Genomic DNA, 18,374 nt, shown 5'->3' on the forward strand with positions numbered 1-18,374 from the left:
CCTCCAGGCTGCAGAGGGTCTAATGTAACCCTCCTGCCCTTCCTTGGAAATGCCAAAGCAGTTTGTAGTGTGACTGTCAGCTGTGCCCCTGTCTCTGTGCCCCCAGTGACTAGGCAGGCAATGCAGAAGTACTATCTGCCCTGCCAGCATAGTATGTCCCACTGGCTAATTGGGCCCTGCCTGGTTTGAATATTTCTCCTTTGCCAACCACTGATTGGATTCTTTAACTTGGGATATTATGTGATTATATCAGATTGGATTGAAGTGAATTAAAGTGAATTGAATATTCAGTTAGCTTGGCAGAAGGTGGGTATTATACTTAAGGATGGCTAGGGAAGTTCTCAGTCCTATAACCAGTCCTTCCTTCAGTTCCATTGAATCCTTGTTTGGCTCGTTCTTTCCTTTAGCTAAGAGAATTGTCACAAGGAATTCACTGGGGCAGGAACTTTTTGTTGACTTCTCTCTACTTTTCTTAGTTTGGACTCTCACAGAGAAGGCTTTCCTCTTTAAGCGTTGTTGCTACGCTCTTCAGCGGGCAGGGGCTCATTTGCTTGTCTTCTTTTATTTCTTTGGCTGTGACTTTGCACATGCACGAATGCCACTCCACTGCTAGATGACATTCTTCTAGTTGGGTAATTATATCAGGTATGACAGGAAATGAGAATGTGACTTACAAATGAAAGCTTTCCAGCCCATGGCCAGTGGGCCCAGCATCTTCCATTGAGTTAGAGACCTGCTTGAGATATGGTCTGTCTTCTCTTAGGGCACCCGAGGGCTCGTTGGCAGGTCACCTTCAGATGCCTGAAACCTTCCTCAGTTTACCCCAGTGTGCTGGCCAATACTGTGTGCCATGGCAAGGTAAAGGTAGGGAGCTCTGGGAAGGGTTCTGAAAGTGAAGATAAATATGCTTTCATTTGTAAGCCACATTCTCGTTTCCTGTTACACCTGATATAATTTCCCTGACATTAGCTCCTAGCCCTCTGCAATATTTGTTTAAAAGTCTTAGCCATGTTTTGGCTGTGTGAAGAGAGAGAAAAAAGGTATATGCATGGGGGAGAGGGGCAAGGGGAAGGGGAGGTAGGGCTAAGGGGTAGGGTTGGGAAAGGTGGAGAGAGCAGGCAGTTACGATGGTGGTAGCAATAGCTGCAGAGAATCATCCAAGGATGAATACCAAGGAAGAATCATCCCAGAGAATTGGGGCTGCCGCTTGTGTGTGGACTGTCCCTCCACGGCTTACTCTAGAAGATCTCAATGTCATTTGGTCGAGGCAAGGAGCATTTCCTACTCCTTTCTCTGCCTTGCCCACCAGCCCCTCCTCTGCCCCCCTCCCCTCCCATGTGGTCTGCATGTGGAGCTCCCGTCCAACAACCCTAGTTTATCTCATGATGATGCTTCTCACGCACTACACTGCAAGTCCCATTTGCTTGTCTGTCTGATTTACTAGGCCATGAGCTCCCTAAGGGGCACGGTGGAGTCTGTTAGCTCTGCTCATTTCCAGTGAGCATCTCAGGAACCTAGACAGAGCAGGCAGTGATGAATGTAAACTGAATGTAGGGCTGCTGGTTGTCTGGCACACACACGTACCCAGCATGGTTGCACTGCTCGTGAAAATGTTCAGCAGCTGCTCTGGGCTTTGAGTGCCGCTTTGCCACCCCACTGCCCAGACCTCTCCTTCACGTCCCCCAGGCTGGACCACAAACAAATGACCCAGCAACTAACCTGCTGGATCTAGCAGGGGGCCTCCAAGGCAGCCCCAGGGGTGTTGGTGTTCGCTTGGATTGGTTGTTGCCTACGCAAAGCCGGATGTTAAATGTTTTTTTTATAATCATCCCTGGTTGAATGAATGAATGAATGAATGAATGAATGAATGAATGAATGGCCTTGGCTTCCTCTACTCTCACTGTGCTGAGCTGCGTAACACGTTCTCTCTGCCATCATTCTCCCAGGCCACACATTGCCCCTGGTTACCCCACTTGAGAACAGGTCCTGAATCTCTCAGCCATCGGGCAGCCTTCGTTTAGACTGCAGCCCTGCTTAGGGTGCAAGTGATTGATTTTGTCCTCTGTACGTTGCCTCAATTAATAAATAGTAGAGGCTTGTTTAAAATGGAGCATATTTTGTTTTATGTGCCTAACCTTTAAACTGGTAATTGAGGGAGTAGGATAATGCTCTTAATTTGAATTGGATGTCATTTTCTCTCTCTACTGCAAGTTAAAAATTTAAATAGTATTTGTTTTCCACCAGAGTGTTACAAGGGTTATTTTTTCTGGTGTGCTAATCTGTGTATGTAAGCAGTGTGTTGATAATTTGGGATGTTAAATAGTTTTCCTATGTACTTATTGATCTGTACTTTATTTATAGAGCAATTATATTATCCCCCGCCCCCCCATGCCTTAACACACTGATTGAGGCAGCAGGAAGTCACACAGAATAGTATTCTCTCAGAGAAACTGTGGCCAAGTGCCCTGAGGTTTTCACACACCAAGAAGGAAAGTTCTGTATTTTCTACACCAGCTCGTGATGCCCAAGGTCCTGTGTGTGCACTTTAAGCCCATTCTTATTACCCTCTAAGAACCACAGATGTAGTGGTGGGGATTTTTAAATTTTATTTTACTGTTGAAAGTATTACAGATGTCCCCCATTTTCTTCCCTTTACCCCCCTCCCCCCATCTTTCCCCTCCCCAGTTCTTCCCCATCTATTGTCTGTGTCCATGGGCTGTTCCTATATGCTTGTAAGCTTTATCGTGGTGGTGCTTTAAAGACAGTCGGGTTTCTCTTGTCTTGGTGAGTGACACATTCACGAAACATGTTGCTCTACAACCTAGTTGAGTCAACCATTATTCTCGGTGTTTCAGAGGACTTGTAACTAGCTAGATGCATTTAGGCTCCCTCCCTCGATGAGTTCATTTACTCGTTTGTATTGGAGAAGAAAGAGATATCCGAGCATGTGACCAGAACTGTTAGTTCATTGAAATGCTTAAACTTGTTTTTCTTTATTTTAGATGTAGGGAAAACACAGAAATGTAGGAAGAAGTAGTTTTCTTTTCATTTCATAGGTTATTCTTTTAAAATATATGGTTGGATGTACAATGTGACTGTACTTAATGGCATTGAATTGCACACTTAAAAATAGTCAAAATGATAAATTTTATATTATGCATATTTTATCCCAATAAAAAGACAAAAATATGTAGTTGCAATAATATTATAAGGGCTGGGCAAAAGTAGGTTTACAGTTGTTCACATGGAAAATAATAAAACAAAAAAACCCTCTGTGTTTTGCATACTCACAACTATAAACCTACTTTTGCCGCACACTGTATATGTAATATTGTTTTGGTTTTTTAAAGATAACATTATGCTATAAGCATTTTCCCATGCCATTGCATGGTATTAGAAAATGTTTTAATGCTTACGTGGTTAATTCATTCAGCAAGGACTTACTGTGTTTTAGCCTGTGGGGAGGTAGCAATGAATGAGACCAAGACCCCTACACCTAAGGAGCTTGTATTCCAGCCAGGGAGGCAGGTAATGGTCAAGGAAGCAAACTTAAGAAGATTGTGTGAGTGCTGCGAGTGGAACTAACAGGGTGGTGTTGGAAGGGGGTTTGGAAAGCACAGCTACCATTAGAGGGTAGGAAGGATGAGACTTGTCGGTTGAACCCGAAAGGCTGAGAACAAGCTGACAGGTGAATGAAGGGCTGAGGAACAGCATTCCTGGCAGAGGGAACACAAAGGGCAAAGGTCTCGAGAGAACCAGACAAGACCACAGAATCAAGAGGAGGCGAGTGTGACTGACACAGAAGGACTGACAGCCGGCTCAAGAGTGAGTGCATGAGACAAAGGAGTGGGGGACACAGCAGAGCCTCCTGGGTCTTATGGAGGGGTTTAGATTGCATGACAAGTGCAGGAGGACAGCAGTGGAGGGTTTTAAACAAGTCAGTGACCTGGCCAATGCTTTTCTTTTCTCTTTTCTTTTCTTTTCTTTTTTCTTTTCTTTTCTTTTCTTCTTTTCTTTTTTCTCTTCTCTTCTTTTCTCTTCTCTCTTTTCTTTTCTTATTTTAAAAAATTTATCTTTATTGTTGAAAGAATTAGAGATGTCCCCTTCCCCCACCTTTGGCCCCTTCTACCCTGCACCCACCCTCCGCCCCAGGCCTTCACCACACTATTGTTTGTGTCCATGGGTTATGCATTTATACATGTAAATTCTTTGGTTAATCTCTCCCCCCTTCCCACCCACCCTGCCCAATGCTTTTAAAAGCTCTCGCTGAGTTCTGTTAGGAGGCTCCTGTAGGTGTCCAGGGAGAGAGAGTGGTGGCCAGTACTGTCCCACCCATGCCCCAGTCCCCCAGGAGCAGCAGGCTGGCCGCTTTTCCTGACCCAGATGGCAGCGCTGGGGAACCCTCCCCAGGGAGTCAGTTGACCTTTGTTGGGGTGGGGGGTGGGGGAGGACATAGCAGAGAAACCAAGAGTGATTTTCTTCTCTCGAGGGCCATGAGTCCAGTTGTCAGAGGCCAATCAGGGCTGTGGGATCTAACATAACTTCAAGGGCAGAAGGCTCAGTGGTTACATACTGCAATTTTGGAGTCAGGTGATTTCACTCAAATGCTTGCCTGTTTCGTTGTTTGTAATAATGGGGATAACTGCAGGTATCTGAAAGAGCTGTGGAGTAAATGCATACAAAATGCTTAGCTTAGTGCCTCATCTATAGCAAGCACTCAAGACATGGTAGCTATTATTAACAACAAGAAAACCCGAAGTGTTGAAAGTATAATGATGAATGGGTACTTTTTAAAACTCTGCTAATGAAAACCAGTTTGGGAATAAATTTCAACATTATGCATATTAGAATTGTTTAGTAGAGCTGCTCTAGGATCTTTAGCAGTCATAACAATTCAAGGTTTTCAACTTGGCAAAACTGTATTTCTACAAAGAGCAAGAATATTTCATTCCACAAATATTAAGATTTATAAGGATACTGGGTATTTATAGATACTCAGCTAAAAATAACTAAAGCCTGTTTCTACCCTGTATTAAAAAGACCAATAAACAAAATCTAACTAAATAAAAAGAATTTCCCTTTTATTTTTCATTAAAATATTTCCAAAATTGTGACTGCAAATAAGCCAAATTATTTACAGTGCCTATATAAGGATAGAGAGATGAAAGTAGAAGTCATATTATTTTCTGAAATTTCTGTAACACAATAAAAAATATTTTAAATTATCATTAAACTAAATTATTATGAGAAGTAATTCCATTCTACTATCAACCTAAAGCTATGAATAAGAAATGAATCCTTTCTATTTTTATTTCTAAAAGAAGGTTTAGAACGTTCTTTTTGGAATCACATGAAAATTATCTTCAGTGACATTAAAACAGGCCTAAAGACTTCACCCAAATGCAAACAGAAGAGGTTGGATGGAGGGGAAACGAGCACGTCCAATGAACTAGGAGGCCAGGGAGATTCTACCTCCTTGTTCTAGCACCAAGTGCCCTGTGTTATCTCAAGTACCTGGCCTCGCATCGTCATTCCCGCGCCTGCTGCCTCGGTTCAGTTCTCCTTCCTTTGCTCCTAGGTTACTGCAGTGGCCTCCTTTATTTAGCTGGGCTGGGTGCGCCCTTGCAATCCACCCTCCATAATGCAGCCTCAGTCATGGTTTTCATTGTTCACTGCCTGCTTTAAGTCTTTCAGGGATTCCCCATCACGTCTTGGCCTCCTCTCCTACACCCCTCTGCCTTGGGTTAGCCTGTTTCTATCTTCCCTCTCTCTAGAATATTCTCCCCTCTTTCTTTTTTTTAAAAAATATATCTTTATTGATTTCAGAGAGAGGAAAGGAGAGGGAGAGAGAGAGACAGAAACATCAATGATGAGAGAGTCATTGATCAAGCCCGAAACCTGGGCATGTGCCCTGACCGGGAATCGAACCCCGATCGCCTGGATCCTAGGTCGACACTCAACCGCTGAGCCACGCCCGGCCGGGCTCGCTCCTCTTTCTTCTAGCTAACTTCAGCAAGCCTTTCAAAAGCTGGGTCCAGCTCACTCCTCTCTGCAAGTCTTTAAAGGCTCCCGATTCTGGTTTCAAAGCCTTCCTCTGCCCCCAAATCATCCCCTGTAGGCCCTCCACCATGGCATTTGTCACTCTGTATTGCCATTGTCAATTCATGTCCCCAAGCAACAGGCCACCAGGCATAAGCAACCTGAGGTCAGGGGCCCTGTCATACTCAGCCTTGTTCTTCCAGGGCCTAAACTTTTCTTGTACATGGCACTTGGCAGAGTTTTAAGGAATTTATAAATATTAACTCATACAATTCTCATAGTAATGCATGGTTATTAGAAGAACACATGCAGATTGAGCATCCAGCATGTGCTGGATACAGTTTTAAGCACTGGGGATTCAGAAGTGAACAAGACACATAAACTTTGATGTCAGTGAGTTTGTTATCTATTGAGGCAAATAGATGGTAAGTAAATAGGTATATAATGTAATGTCAGGTAGTGCTGGTGAACCCCTGAACTATCTTTTAAAGGATCATTGAGTGCTGTGTGGAGAACACAGGCTACAGGGAACGAATAGGAGCAGGTAGACCAGCGAAAAGGTGAATGCTGTGGTCCCAAAAGTGATGATGGTGACTCAGAATCCCCACCATGGACTCTGGACACACTCTAAAAGCAGAGCAGACAGGATCTGTTGGTGCTTGGCTATCGAGTTATGACAGGGAGAAGCCCTGAGTGTCTCCAAGGTTTTGGTTAGTTGGTGGGCTGGCAGTGGCATTTGTTGAGATGGGGATGACTGAGAAGCAGTTAGGGGGCAGGGTTGGAGATGAAGTGTTCTGTTTTGGACCCATACGTTTGAGTCGCTACCAGGATTCAGTTTTGTCTTCTATGAAATAGGGATAATGTTTGTTTTATACATTTCTAAAGAGAATCAAACATGATCATTGTCTTTTGATACTGTATAGATGGAAGGTTTATTTTATTTGTTCACACTGAAGCTAGGAGTAGAGCTCTCTTTACAAGAACACAAAAATCCCTCTTATTGACTAGATATTGCTGCACTTATACAACTGTCCTCATATCAAAAAATGATGTTGGTAATAGACCTACTCTCCATGCTTATTTAACATTTATATAGAGCTGACTATGTGCTAGACACTCTTCTAAGGACTTTATAAAAATTAACCCACATAATTCTCTAAAATCCTTTGGGGTGTACACCATTATTACCTGATTTTACAGATGAAACTGTGGCATGGAGAGGTGAAGTAACTTGCTAAAGGTCCCAGAGCTAATAAATGGCAGTGCCAGGAGTCAGCTGCTGGTGCTCTGGCTCTGCTTTTAGCCTCAATACCAAGCTCCACATCTGCTGCTCCCTGTGAGCAGCCTCATCTCTGACATGTGAGCTGTGCTGAGAAGGTGCCTGTGTCGAACACTGTTGGCCTACACCACTGCCCCATGTGGTATTTCTGCCTTGGTTTTTGCAAACTGCTCAAAAAAAGCCTGTCAGTGTTGGTGGCAACACCTCCTTTTGTCTCAGACCTTCCCAAGCTGCTGGCAGCCATCAGGAGCACTCAAGTGTCCTCTGTGCCTTTCTTCTAATGCCCTGAGGTCAGCCTCCTCCCCACATCGCCACACACAAGGTTTTTTGGTGTCCTGCTATCTCCACATGCCCTGCCTCATTGCAAGTTGTTACAAGTTGTTTTACAGGCTTGCAAGTACTTATCACGTTTTCCACAGATGATTAGAAACAGAGCATGTGCCATATTGAGCTGAATGATGAAGAGATAAACATGACAGGACCCCAGGTCCGGTGCCTTTCAGTTTTGGGCCCCCCTCCCAGCACCAAGTGGGCACAAAGCAGGCACTCAAAGAATATTCATTCACTTATTTAGCAAATGTTTACTGAGTGCCTACTACATGCCAGGCAGGCAGGGAGATAGGGGCTGAGGAAATGGCGGGAAACCAGACCCGCACAGGGTCCCCACAACTCGAGCCTAGCCTCCCCCGCCCCCCCCCCCCGCCCCCAAGCGGCGGCTGCGGGAAGCGGCGGCGAAAGGATTTACAGCGCCAGGCCAAGAGGCTAGCGTGGCATCTGAGCAGACTGACTCCTCTGTCTCTAAACCAAGACGCGGACACACAACTGCGGCAACCGCTTCCTGGACCCCTGCCTCGCTGCGGCCACCGAGTGCAGCAGCGCCCACAGGGCGCCGGCCTCGCGGGGAGAGCAGAGCTTGTCCAGACGAGACTGTCCGGGAGGAAGGAGGCTGGGCCACGAGTGCGCGAGCCGAGCGGTGGCGCACGCCTGGAGCAAGCTTTATTAGAAGGAGAGAGAACTCTCCAGTCCTCTGGAGCCTCTATTCTAACCCCAGGCCAGTTGCTTACCTGTTGTGTGACCTTGCCCAAGTCACTAAACCTCCCTAGGGCTCAGTTACATCATCGGTTAAAATGGTAAGAGGATTAAATGTCTGGAAAGCTTTCCTAGCTCGGTTCCCCGCACGCGGAAAAAGCTCCCCGAACAGAGGCTGTAATTACCCGCTGCTCACACCTCGCTGGGTCCCCTGGCCTCGGGGCCAGGCACCCGCGGCTGTCCTCCCAGGGACCAACAGCACGTTGGAGAGGGCGCGCCCGGCCTTGATATATTTATTAGCTTGCTTGGGGCGGGGTTTGGAAAGAGGCGAGGAGGGGAAGGAGGTGGTGGAGGGGGAAGAAAGGGAAGAAACTGAGGAGCAGGCGGCGAGCGAGGCGGGGCCGGGGAGGAGCGCGCCGGGTCCCCGCGCCCCGCGCTGCGCGCTCCCGGGCCCGCGGCCGCGGCGGGGCGGGGGCGGCGCGCCGCGGCCAATGGCGCGCGGCGCTGCGGCGGGGGCGGTGCAGGAACACCCGGCCGCTGACAGCCAAACTCCCCAACTCCGCCCTCGTCCCCGCGGGATCCCGGAGCCGAGCCGGCCAGGGCCGAGGCCGCCCGAACCGAGCTCCGAGCGAACATGGCAGCAGAATGAGACGGCTGGCGCTGGGTCGTGGCCTCTGTCGTCGCCGCCGCCGCGCTGCAGTTTAAGATCCGCGCCTGGCGCCCTCGGAGCCTCGTGCTTAGCCGGCCTCCTGGTGGCCGCTGAATTATTTCATTCTAGGCGGAGGGCGGGGGAGAAAGGGGACCCCGCAGCCCAGCCGTTCCGGGCTCTGGCAGCGTGTAGAGGCTCGTGCGTGCGACACTCGCCGGCTGCGGAAAAGACGCGGGAGAGAGCCGGTCCCGGGCTGCAGCGGCGCGGGTGCGGTGATGAGCCCACCATGGAGCGGCCTCCGTGGGGCGCACGGAGCCGGCTGGCGCTGCGGCGGGGGTGCTGCCTGAGCCGAGGTTCCGCGGGGCTTCGGCGCCTCGGGCGCCCTGGGGGGGTCTCTGCCTCCGCCTCCGGGGAGGACGGGAGCCCCGCGTGGTGGACACTGCAGCAGTCACTGTGCTGAGGCGCCGGGAGACTTCTGCCTGCAGCTGGGTGCGCTCTCGGCACCCGGGCGTCTTGCCCAGGGCACAGCGGCTGGCGCACCGCGGCGAGCCGGGTGCAGGACTGGCTAGAGGGGTGTGTTCGCGCGTGTTGGACTGGAGAGCCGAGCTAAAGCAGAACCAGGTGGACCTGAGCAGCCATGCTTCCCGGGGTGGGCGTGTTCGGCACCAGCCTCACCGCCCGAGTCATCATCCCACTGCTGAAAGACGAGGGCTTCGCGGTGAAGGCGCTGTGGGGCCGCACGCAGGAGGAAGCGGAGGAGCTGGCCAAGGAGATGAGCGTTCCCTTCTACACGAGTCGCATTGACGAGGTGCTGCTGCATCAGGATGTGGACTTAGTGTGCATCAACCTGCCACCGCCCCTCACCAGGCAGATCGCCGTCAAAACCCTGGGTGAGCGTCCCCTCCCCCACCTCCTCTCCAGCCTCCTCTCCTTGCCTTTCCCGCTGCCATTCGCCTTTCCCTCTCTTCCTCCCAGAAGCTTCCATGGCATGTACACTGACCCGGGGACCCGAGATCCCACATTCCACCCGGAGCGCACTCTTCCCTCGTCCCTGGCCCTCCCTCCTTCTGCGCTTCCCTCCTCCCTTCTGGCTCCACCTGGACGCGCTTCACCACGTGCGCGGCGCGGAGGTTGGAGGAGGCGTGTGTTCCGGGGATGCGGTGAGGCGGGTCAGGCGTTGAGGACTATGGATGGCTGAGCGAGAGAAAACTAAGTGCCCAGCTCTCCGTGTAGTGCCCAAGCGTGTGCGTGCGCGCGTCTCAGAGGCGAGTGCGCGCTCAGAAGCGCCTGAATAAAGGGCTCCGCGCGCGGCTCAGGTTTTCCTGGAGGCTGCAGACCTGCCGTTTAGCAGCCGTGGCGCCCTGCTAGAGTACTGCGTTACTTTCCGCTATGAGTTAGCTTAGTGTGAAATGAGACTTGTGACAATCAGCTCTAATTATCTCGTGTTCGCTGAAATCAAGGCTAGCTGGAGTGGTTGGATGCTCGGGGTTGGGGGGATCTATTCGGACGCCTTCAGGTTTCAGGGAGGTTCCTAGGTTAGTAAAGACTGGTTGGAGAAAACCAGAGAGTTTTAACTCTGATTAACTCTATTCGAGTGCAGCAGCCCAGGAATAGTCTTCTGCGCAGATTGTGAGTCACAGATCTTCAATTTTTAGGGCATGGGCGCAGTAGTTCCAGGGGCACAGATGCTTTGTGTGGGAAAAGGCCCAACGCCGCTGCCGGTTTCACTTGGAAGCAAGCAATAGTTCCTGCTGAATTCCCGTCAGGACTAGTTCTCAGGCCTGGTGTTGACAAGTGGGCTCACCACCCCTCACCATCAGGTCCCTCCACCTACCTAGGCAGTCTGAGCAGTCTCAGAGTAGGGTACCAGCATGTCTGCCATGCCCAGAGGAAGAACTGCGTGTTTTGCCCATCAGCAATTCTCGCGAATACCTAAAACAATCCCAGGAAGATTGCTCGCTCCTTACTCTCCCAAGAAAAACTGTTGGAATTTTATTGGCAAGGAAAGAGACAAAGCAAAGGATGCCACATTAGAGAAAAATACCAAGGGAAGATTTGGGAAGGAACAGGGATGGCACCCAGAAACTAATATAACATATGGGTTGGGTAGAAACTAATAATGGTAATTTATGTACTCTTGGACAGAATGTTTTATTTTTAAAAACAGGTGTGAATTTCGGGTAGGTGAAATGTATATATATTTTAATTTTATCTTCGGAGACTTATGACCAGAATGTAGAACCCTCCCTAAAAAACCATTCTTATCAGGCCATTCTGCTATTGACTCAGACGGGACATCTGATATAATAGGCTGCCCAAGGCTGTCAGTTTTCAGGTTAATTTTATTAAGCTCCTGACCTTTGTTGCCTGGTTTCTTTGACCTTGAATTGAATGTCACTGGATTCTGGCTAATATTTCTTTTCTGTTTCATATAACATATGGGTTGGGTAGTTAACTTATGTGTTTACAGTGGATCCGTGCATATTAAGTAGATTATAGCCATCCTATGATATAAATCTATTAGGGCAATTTGTATAAACCGGGTCCATGTTGAGCCCCATGCCTACTAGAGGGCATATGACTGGTCACATCAGGAAGATCTCTTTTGACATCACTTCTCCCTCTGGGGCAGCACAGGCCTGCAGGTCAGACCCTTAGAGCAACCCTCGAGCATGTCTCCAGGAGAGGCGATTTGGGGAACAAGGATGTTCCTGTTTTCTGCCATCACTGGTACTTTAGTCATGAAAGTATTTGGGGGCACTGGCTTCAAGAGAAGCACAAATTATATATTTCTGGATACTTCTTATTTTCAAAAATTCCTATGATTTTTTTTTTTTTTTCATTTGACAAGACCAATGTGAGGTACCTCTTCAAAACTGAGCATAAGAGCATATGAAATAGACTTAGTTTAATACTCACAACTTAAGGAATAGGGTTTTGTTCATGTCTTCATGGTAGGTCTTGGGCCTTTTTTTTTTAATTCCTGATTTTGCAGATAATTTGAAGTCGTCTGTGATTATAGAAAACATGGGGGCATTGCATTTAGAGGGGGCTGGAGTTTAATCTCGTTCCAGACTTCATCTTCACTGGAAATTCCCTGGCGGTCACTCTCCTTCGAGTTGTGCGTGTGAATACACGGCCGGGTGGTCACGGTGAGAGGCTTGACACACGCAACAGAGGAAGTGAAAAACCCCAAAAAGTTATTGGGATGGTCTGGCCGTTGGGGGTTTGTAGATGCTAGTGTTTGCCTGGAATTGAAACAAGCTAATCTTGACTAGTTCTGATGAATTGTCCCGTTTAGCAAAAGTCAGGGTTGTGAGTTGCTTTCCCAGCAATGGTGAGAGATCTGTGGTCCCAGATCCATAGTTGTAACTGTCAAGGAAAGGGGTTGGTCTAGGGACCCTAGAGGAATGAAGTTTGGAATCAATTGAATAACAACATTCTTTACTTTTTAAAAATTTCCTTGAAATCCCTACCTTAGCGAAGTAGGCATTTCTCTGTTGTAGAGCGTTTTCATAATGTATAATTTCTATCCTGTCCAGGGCTGCCTCTTGTTAAGTGCCTACTATGGGCCAGGCAATGTAGTAGGTCCTGTATATAAAAGGTTTCATTTCATGACTAAAATAATCCTCTCAGATAGATCTTAGCTCCATTTTTTTCAAATGAAACAACTAAAATACAGAGATTTGAGTCAAACGGCTCAAGTACATACACCTAGAGAGCTGAACCCATCATTCTGCTTCCCCTGTAACTATTTGTTCCTCTCCTGCCCCTGTACTTGCTTCATTGCCTCAGTTTCTTCTCTCAGATAATGGCAGCCCAGGTGAGATTGTTGGAGTCATCCTTTATTCCTGTTTACCGCCCCCCGTCCCTACAACCCCCTACCCCCACCATGGAATCAGTTCCCAAATCCTTGATGCCAAGTCCTTAATCCCTCTTGTCTCTGTTCCCTCTTCTGCATCATTGCTTCTTCTGTAAAAGGAACTAGGTCCTTAACTAGCTTCTGAGTTAGGTTCTAGTCATCTCCTCCCCACCCCTGTCTCTCCACTTTCCACCCTCCTGCCAGAATTATCTTGAATAAATGTGGACCTGGCCTGGCCAGGTAGCTCAGTTGGTTAGAGTGTCATCCCAATACGCCAAGGTTGCGGGTTCAATCCTCGGTCAGGGCACATACAAGAATTGTCCAATGAATGCATAAATAAGTGGAACAACAAATTGATGTCTCTCTCTCTCTCTCTCCTTCCCTCTCTTTCAAAATTAATAAGTAAAAATTAAAAAGGAACTGTGGACCCGATCATGTCACTGCTCCCCCTTTTATTACTTCTGGGAAAAGCCCCAACTTCTTGACATAACAGGCAAGAACTGCTGGTTTTTCTGGAACCCTGTGAACTTATAGCTAAGCCAAAATACTGTACTTCCCTTGAATCGACCCTGTTGGATTACATGTCCATGCCTTTGTCAGGAATATGGTTTCACCTTATGTTGGTGATAGATGCCTGTTCATTCTTCAAGACTCAGCCCAGTGTTACCTGCTCCAGAATTCTACCCCCTCCTCAGTCCCATCCCCTACTATTCTTCTGTGGTCTCAGCACCATGGGCCCCCATCTTTTCTTGCATCTATTTTAATGCATTGTTTAAATTTTCAATTTTATTTAGTTATTATAAATAGGTTATATATTCACATAATACAAATTTCAGATGCTGTGAAAATATACAGTGAGAAGTATGTGTCCCCCAGTCCCTGTCCTCAACTAGAGGCAGTTTTTATGTCTCCTTTTGAAGGTTTTCAAGGATGCACTGGCAAATATGTGCTTGGGAATTTTAAAATTGTTTTTACACAATTGGTAACATTCCATTATATATACAGATTATATACACACACATATACAAATATATGTAAATAAAAACTCAGAATGTGAAACTATCCTTGTTTCCATTTTTGGCTGCATAATATTTTATTGTATGGCCGAATCAACGTTTACTTAACCAGTTCCCTGCTACTCAGCGTTTAGGTTGTTTCCAGTCTTCTACTTGTACAAACATCCTGATGAATAATCTTAATGAAACAAGCGCCAATCCGCTTGTAGGATAAACACGTGAACTGCTGGTCAAAAAGTGTGCTCATTGCATTTAACAAAGACAGTGCTAAATTAAGTGGCAACTGAGATGACACAGCCATCTGTTGATTTCCGTGTGTGCCTCTCTCCTCAAGCCCCCGACTGTCAGCCGCCTCACCTTTGTAGCCAGAGCTGCGTGGCATGCAGGGCCCAGCACTAGTCCCCAGGCAGCGTTTGCGGTCAGTCAAAACATGTCTGTCTCGGTTTGTCCTGCAGCAGGCCACTCCATCTGACTGCCTCCTTACATTCACTCTTTTCTTAATCAGTTTATTCTCTATACCACAGCTAAACGCATGCATATGTAGGACACAGTGTTATTCCCTGCTCAGAACCTTTCAGTTGCTCCTATGGCACTTGTAACAACCTTCAAGTTCTTTGTTGGACTTACTTGGTCTGAAATGGCCCTGCCTAGTAATATTTCCCACCTTTTCAGCAACTCTGCAGTCTCCCAGGCTCGCTACCCTCCAGGTACTTGGTCTTCTTTTTGTTCCTGGAACACACCAACTGCTTTCCCAGTCCTGGGCCTTTACAGGTGGGCTCGTCCCCATGTCTGGGAGGTTCTCCCTCACTCCTTTGAAGGTTCTCCACATATTCTCACTTTCAAGTTTCAGCTCTAATGTTCTATTGGGAGAGAGGCTCTTCTGGATCCTGCCCTTTCAATCAAAAATCTGTCCCCCTCACCTGTCAGTTATACTTTTGTAATTCTCTTGATCTTGGTGACACTGTCACAGTTTGTGATGATCTCTTGCATTTGTTTTCTTGTTCTCTCATTTGCTCTTTGCCTCCCCAACTAGAACGTAAGTAAGTACTGTGAGGTAGAGCCTTTGCCTGCTTTGCTCACCCGGGAGGCCTTCTCTCCCCTAGACAGAGCTGGGCACTGAGTCAGTCACCTCGTAGGCACTCCATAAATATTTGCTGAATGAGAGGTGAATGCCTTTTCATTGAATGAGTGAATGCTTGGGAAGGCAAAAGCTTATAAACAGGATGTGTCAGTCAGTACATAACATTTTTGTCCTGAATGCAATAGCCTGGTGCCTCTCAAACATTAATGTGCAGTCACAGGGCCTGGAGATCTTATCAAAACGCAGATTCCAGGTGGGACCTGAGGTTCTGAATTTCTCTCCGGCTCCCAGGTGATGTGGAGGCTGCAGCAGCCAGACAGAGGTGTGATGGCTCTCTGCCTTTGGGAAAAGAGGAAGTCCTTTGCCATGAGTAATTAACCTGGCAGGGGAACCGTGTTAAAATACCCGTTGCCTTGGTGTGTAATGTGGTGACATCTGTTTTCATGGTCCCTGCCTTGAGTTTTGGAGACAGTAATGCAGATGCTCTTGGGGAAGCCTCTCCATGGGATGGAAGGTTCCTTTGGGAGGGACACTAAGGCTGAGGGTTTTGTGGTGCTTTGATCTGGCCGCACATTGATGTTGCCCCAACTTGTCTGGCATCGTTAGTTGAGGTCCTGGAGCAGTGCGCCCTACTTCACAGTGTCAGTAATTGCTCAAGACTGAGAGGGCCGCTGGAACAGGGGTGAGAGTTGGGAGGAAACCGGATTGAGACAGGGCCCCTCTGGCTATGGTTGCCACACTAGCACAGATACAGCTGCAGATACTGAAATGGTGCATTTGGACTTGAGAGTAACCATTCGGAAATCCCAGCAAACCCAGCGTTTCTAGTTCTTCCTTGAAGTCTCTTCTTGAGCTCTTTCTATCTGGAGACAGTGTGGGCAAGGTGATTGTGTTTCTGCCCTCAGCAATGAGTGAAGTGATTTTGGTCTATTGATTTGGTGTAGAATTAAGGAAGCCCTGAAGCATTGTGTCAGTGCAAGAAATGACTCTATTTACTGTTAGGAAAAGTCAAGCTTCACCAACCTCATTGCATCTAATTGAAATTAGGTGCAGTTGAACGATAATTTTGTTGATGATATCTGGCTTTGAAAATGTGCAATTGTGCAGAAGTTTAAATTGGAGTGAGAAGAAGCCAAGTGAAGAAGTTGGGCATTTTGATACCTGAAACTGGGGAAGAACCAAAATAAAAAAGTGGAAGTAAATAGCATGTTTTTAGGGTTTCACTAAGAAAGAAATACACAGGCAATTAGTTATGTATTTTGATTCAGGACAATCATGGCCTGGCAAAGAGAATCCTTGTATAAGGTGTCGTGAATCATAAAACTAACCGATGACAGGAGAGGTTGGCAGGTTACAATGGTGTGACATTGGGAGAGGTAACCAATGTTACACACTTGTAACCTGTGCCTCAGTTTTCCTGAGCCTCAGTTTTCTCATCGATAAAATTGAATTAAAGACCCTATTTATAGGGTTGTTGTGACAATTAAAATGGGTGAGGGTATTTAGAGACCTAGACCATGTTCCCCTTAGTTATCTGCATAGGCTCAGTAAAAGTTAGTTTTACTTCTCCCCAATGTGATCAGACTTTAGCCTACTCCAACTAGTGCTTTTGAAGATTTTTTTTTTCTTATTTTCAGAAGAGATGAATCCCTTCTGCTAGATTCAGAAAATACAGTTAAGTTTTATTCTTCTTATTTTTTAACCCTCACCCAAGGATATTTTTTCCATTGCTTTTCAGAGAGAGTAGAAGGGAGAGAGAGAGAGGGAGAGAAACATCGATGTGAGAGAGACACATCAATTGGTTGCCTCCTGCAAGAGCCCCAACCAGGTTCAGGATCGAGGCTGCATCCGAGGTACGTGCCCTTGGTCAGAATCGAACCTGGGACCCTTTGGTCCGTGGGCAGACACTCTAACCACTGAGCCAAACCAGCTAGGGTGAGTTTTCTTATATTTAAAAGGGAATGTGCATAAGCCAAGTGTCAGAACCAGTACGTGCTTCATAGATATGTTTTCTAGAAGGTGCTGATGGATTACCAGGAGCTCACTGTGTTCCTATGAAGATTTCTTATTACTGTGAAAAGATGCAGGGCTGTCTGGGAGCTCAGGGGCAGGGGTGTAGCTGGGCCTCAGCAGGTACGTGGAAACCATGAACTTGGGGAATGTGACCGCCTTGTGTCTGCTCTTCTTCATGTGTCCACTTCATCATCATTGCTCTTCTGAGACCAGCCTTCCCTGAGCCAGGGGCCCATGTGGCGGACAGAACACTGTCCACACACAGCTCCCAAATACATGCCTGTTCAACTATCTGAAAGTGCTCCCCAATCCCAGCTGTCCCTGTGTGTGCCTGATGCTTTCTCCTGGCTGAGTCTTTTTGGAGGTTATCTCATAATTTAGGGGATTCATCACAAAATGCTACGGTGACCACTCTAATGCAGAGTAGTGGGGTAGAGGGATTAAGAGTGGTCATCCCCAGCTGGGCCACACTCCACAAAGGTGCTGATTATAGGAATACAGACTTGGTTGAAGATTTTACAAACGTAGACATTTCTTGATTATGTAGGTTCTTTATCCACTTTATGAAATACACATTTGGCATTTTGCTGCTTTTGTAATGACCACAGTAAAAAAGTGGAAAGAAAAGAATATATGTGATGATTGAATGATGCCAACCTTTTTTGTCATTGTTTTTATTATTAAATTTAGGATATATATATATCTAAAACATGTGATGAGAAAGTAGAGAAACATGGAGTTTTATGGTTATCTGTTGGTTTTATAAGGCTTTCTGAGTACCTTGTGCCAGCAGAGGACTGCGATTTGTGCTCAAGTATCAGCATAAGGCCTGTAAGGAGTAAGCAACCACGAAAAAGGCAGAGCTCCCTGGAGGAGGAAGGATTTCAGCCTTCAGATGGCCTTTGCACTGGAAACTGCAAGAGCCTGCTATCCTTCCCTGCAAATTTTGGACTTGCCAATTTCCATAATTATACGAGCCAATTCCTTAAAAATTAATGTCTCTCTGTGTGTACATGTGCGTGTGTGTGTGTGTGTGCTCTGTTCCTCTGGAGAACCCTGATGAATACAGATTTTGGCTGGATCAAGGCCACCTGGCTAGGCAAGCTGGGTGATGAGACACCTGGCAGATGAGTCATGCAAGTGTAGGGCTGGTAAGACTTGTTGGTGGAGAAGCTGCTCCAGTGAGTTCAGCTGGTGGGTGTGGGCCCCTAGGAGAGCATCTCTGAGTATTGCCCTCTAAGCAGGAAGACCTTGAAGGCAAAAGTTCTTTCTGGTTTACACTCAAGCCAAGGTAAGTCTGGGATGCCTTGGGGTTTAGACTTTTTTTGAGAATTGTTGATGACCTGTAGAGCATTAAAAATGCAGGAAAAAACCCTTTACATTATAATTATATGAATTAATTTTTA

At 46.9% G+C, this 18,374-nt stretch overlaps 1 protein-coding gene across 1 annotated transcript in view; it reads left to right on the forward strand.

Moving 5' to 3' along the window:
* The first annotated feature begins 9,346 nt into the window (after positions 1–9,346).
* Positions 9,347–18,374, forward strand: part of GFOD1 (Gfo/Idh/MocA-like oxidoreductase domain containing 1) — a 102,941-nt gene continuing 93,913 nt past the window's right edge. The window contains exon 1 of the mRNA XM_016217115.2: positions 9,347–9,886. Within this exon, the coding sequence (XP_016072601.2) occupies positions 9,634–9,886 (253 nt within the window). The 5' untranslated portion in view covers positions 9,347–9,633. The remainder of the gene's footprint in view (positions 9,887–18,374) is intronic.

Source organism: Miniopterus natalensis, chromosome 9 (assembly GCF_054644295.1).
Source record: "Miniopterus natalensis isolate mMinNat1 chromosome 9, mMinNat1.hap1, whole genome shotgun sequence".
NCBI lineage: Eukaryota > Metazoa > Chordata > Mammalia > Chiroptera > Miniopteridae > Miniopterus > Miniopterus natalensis.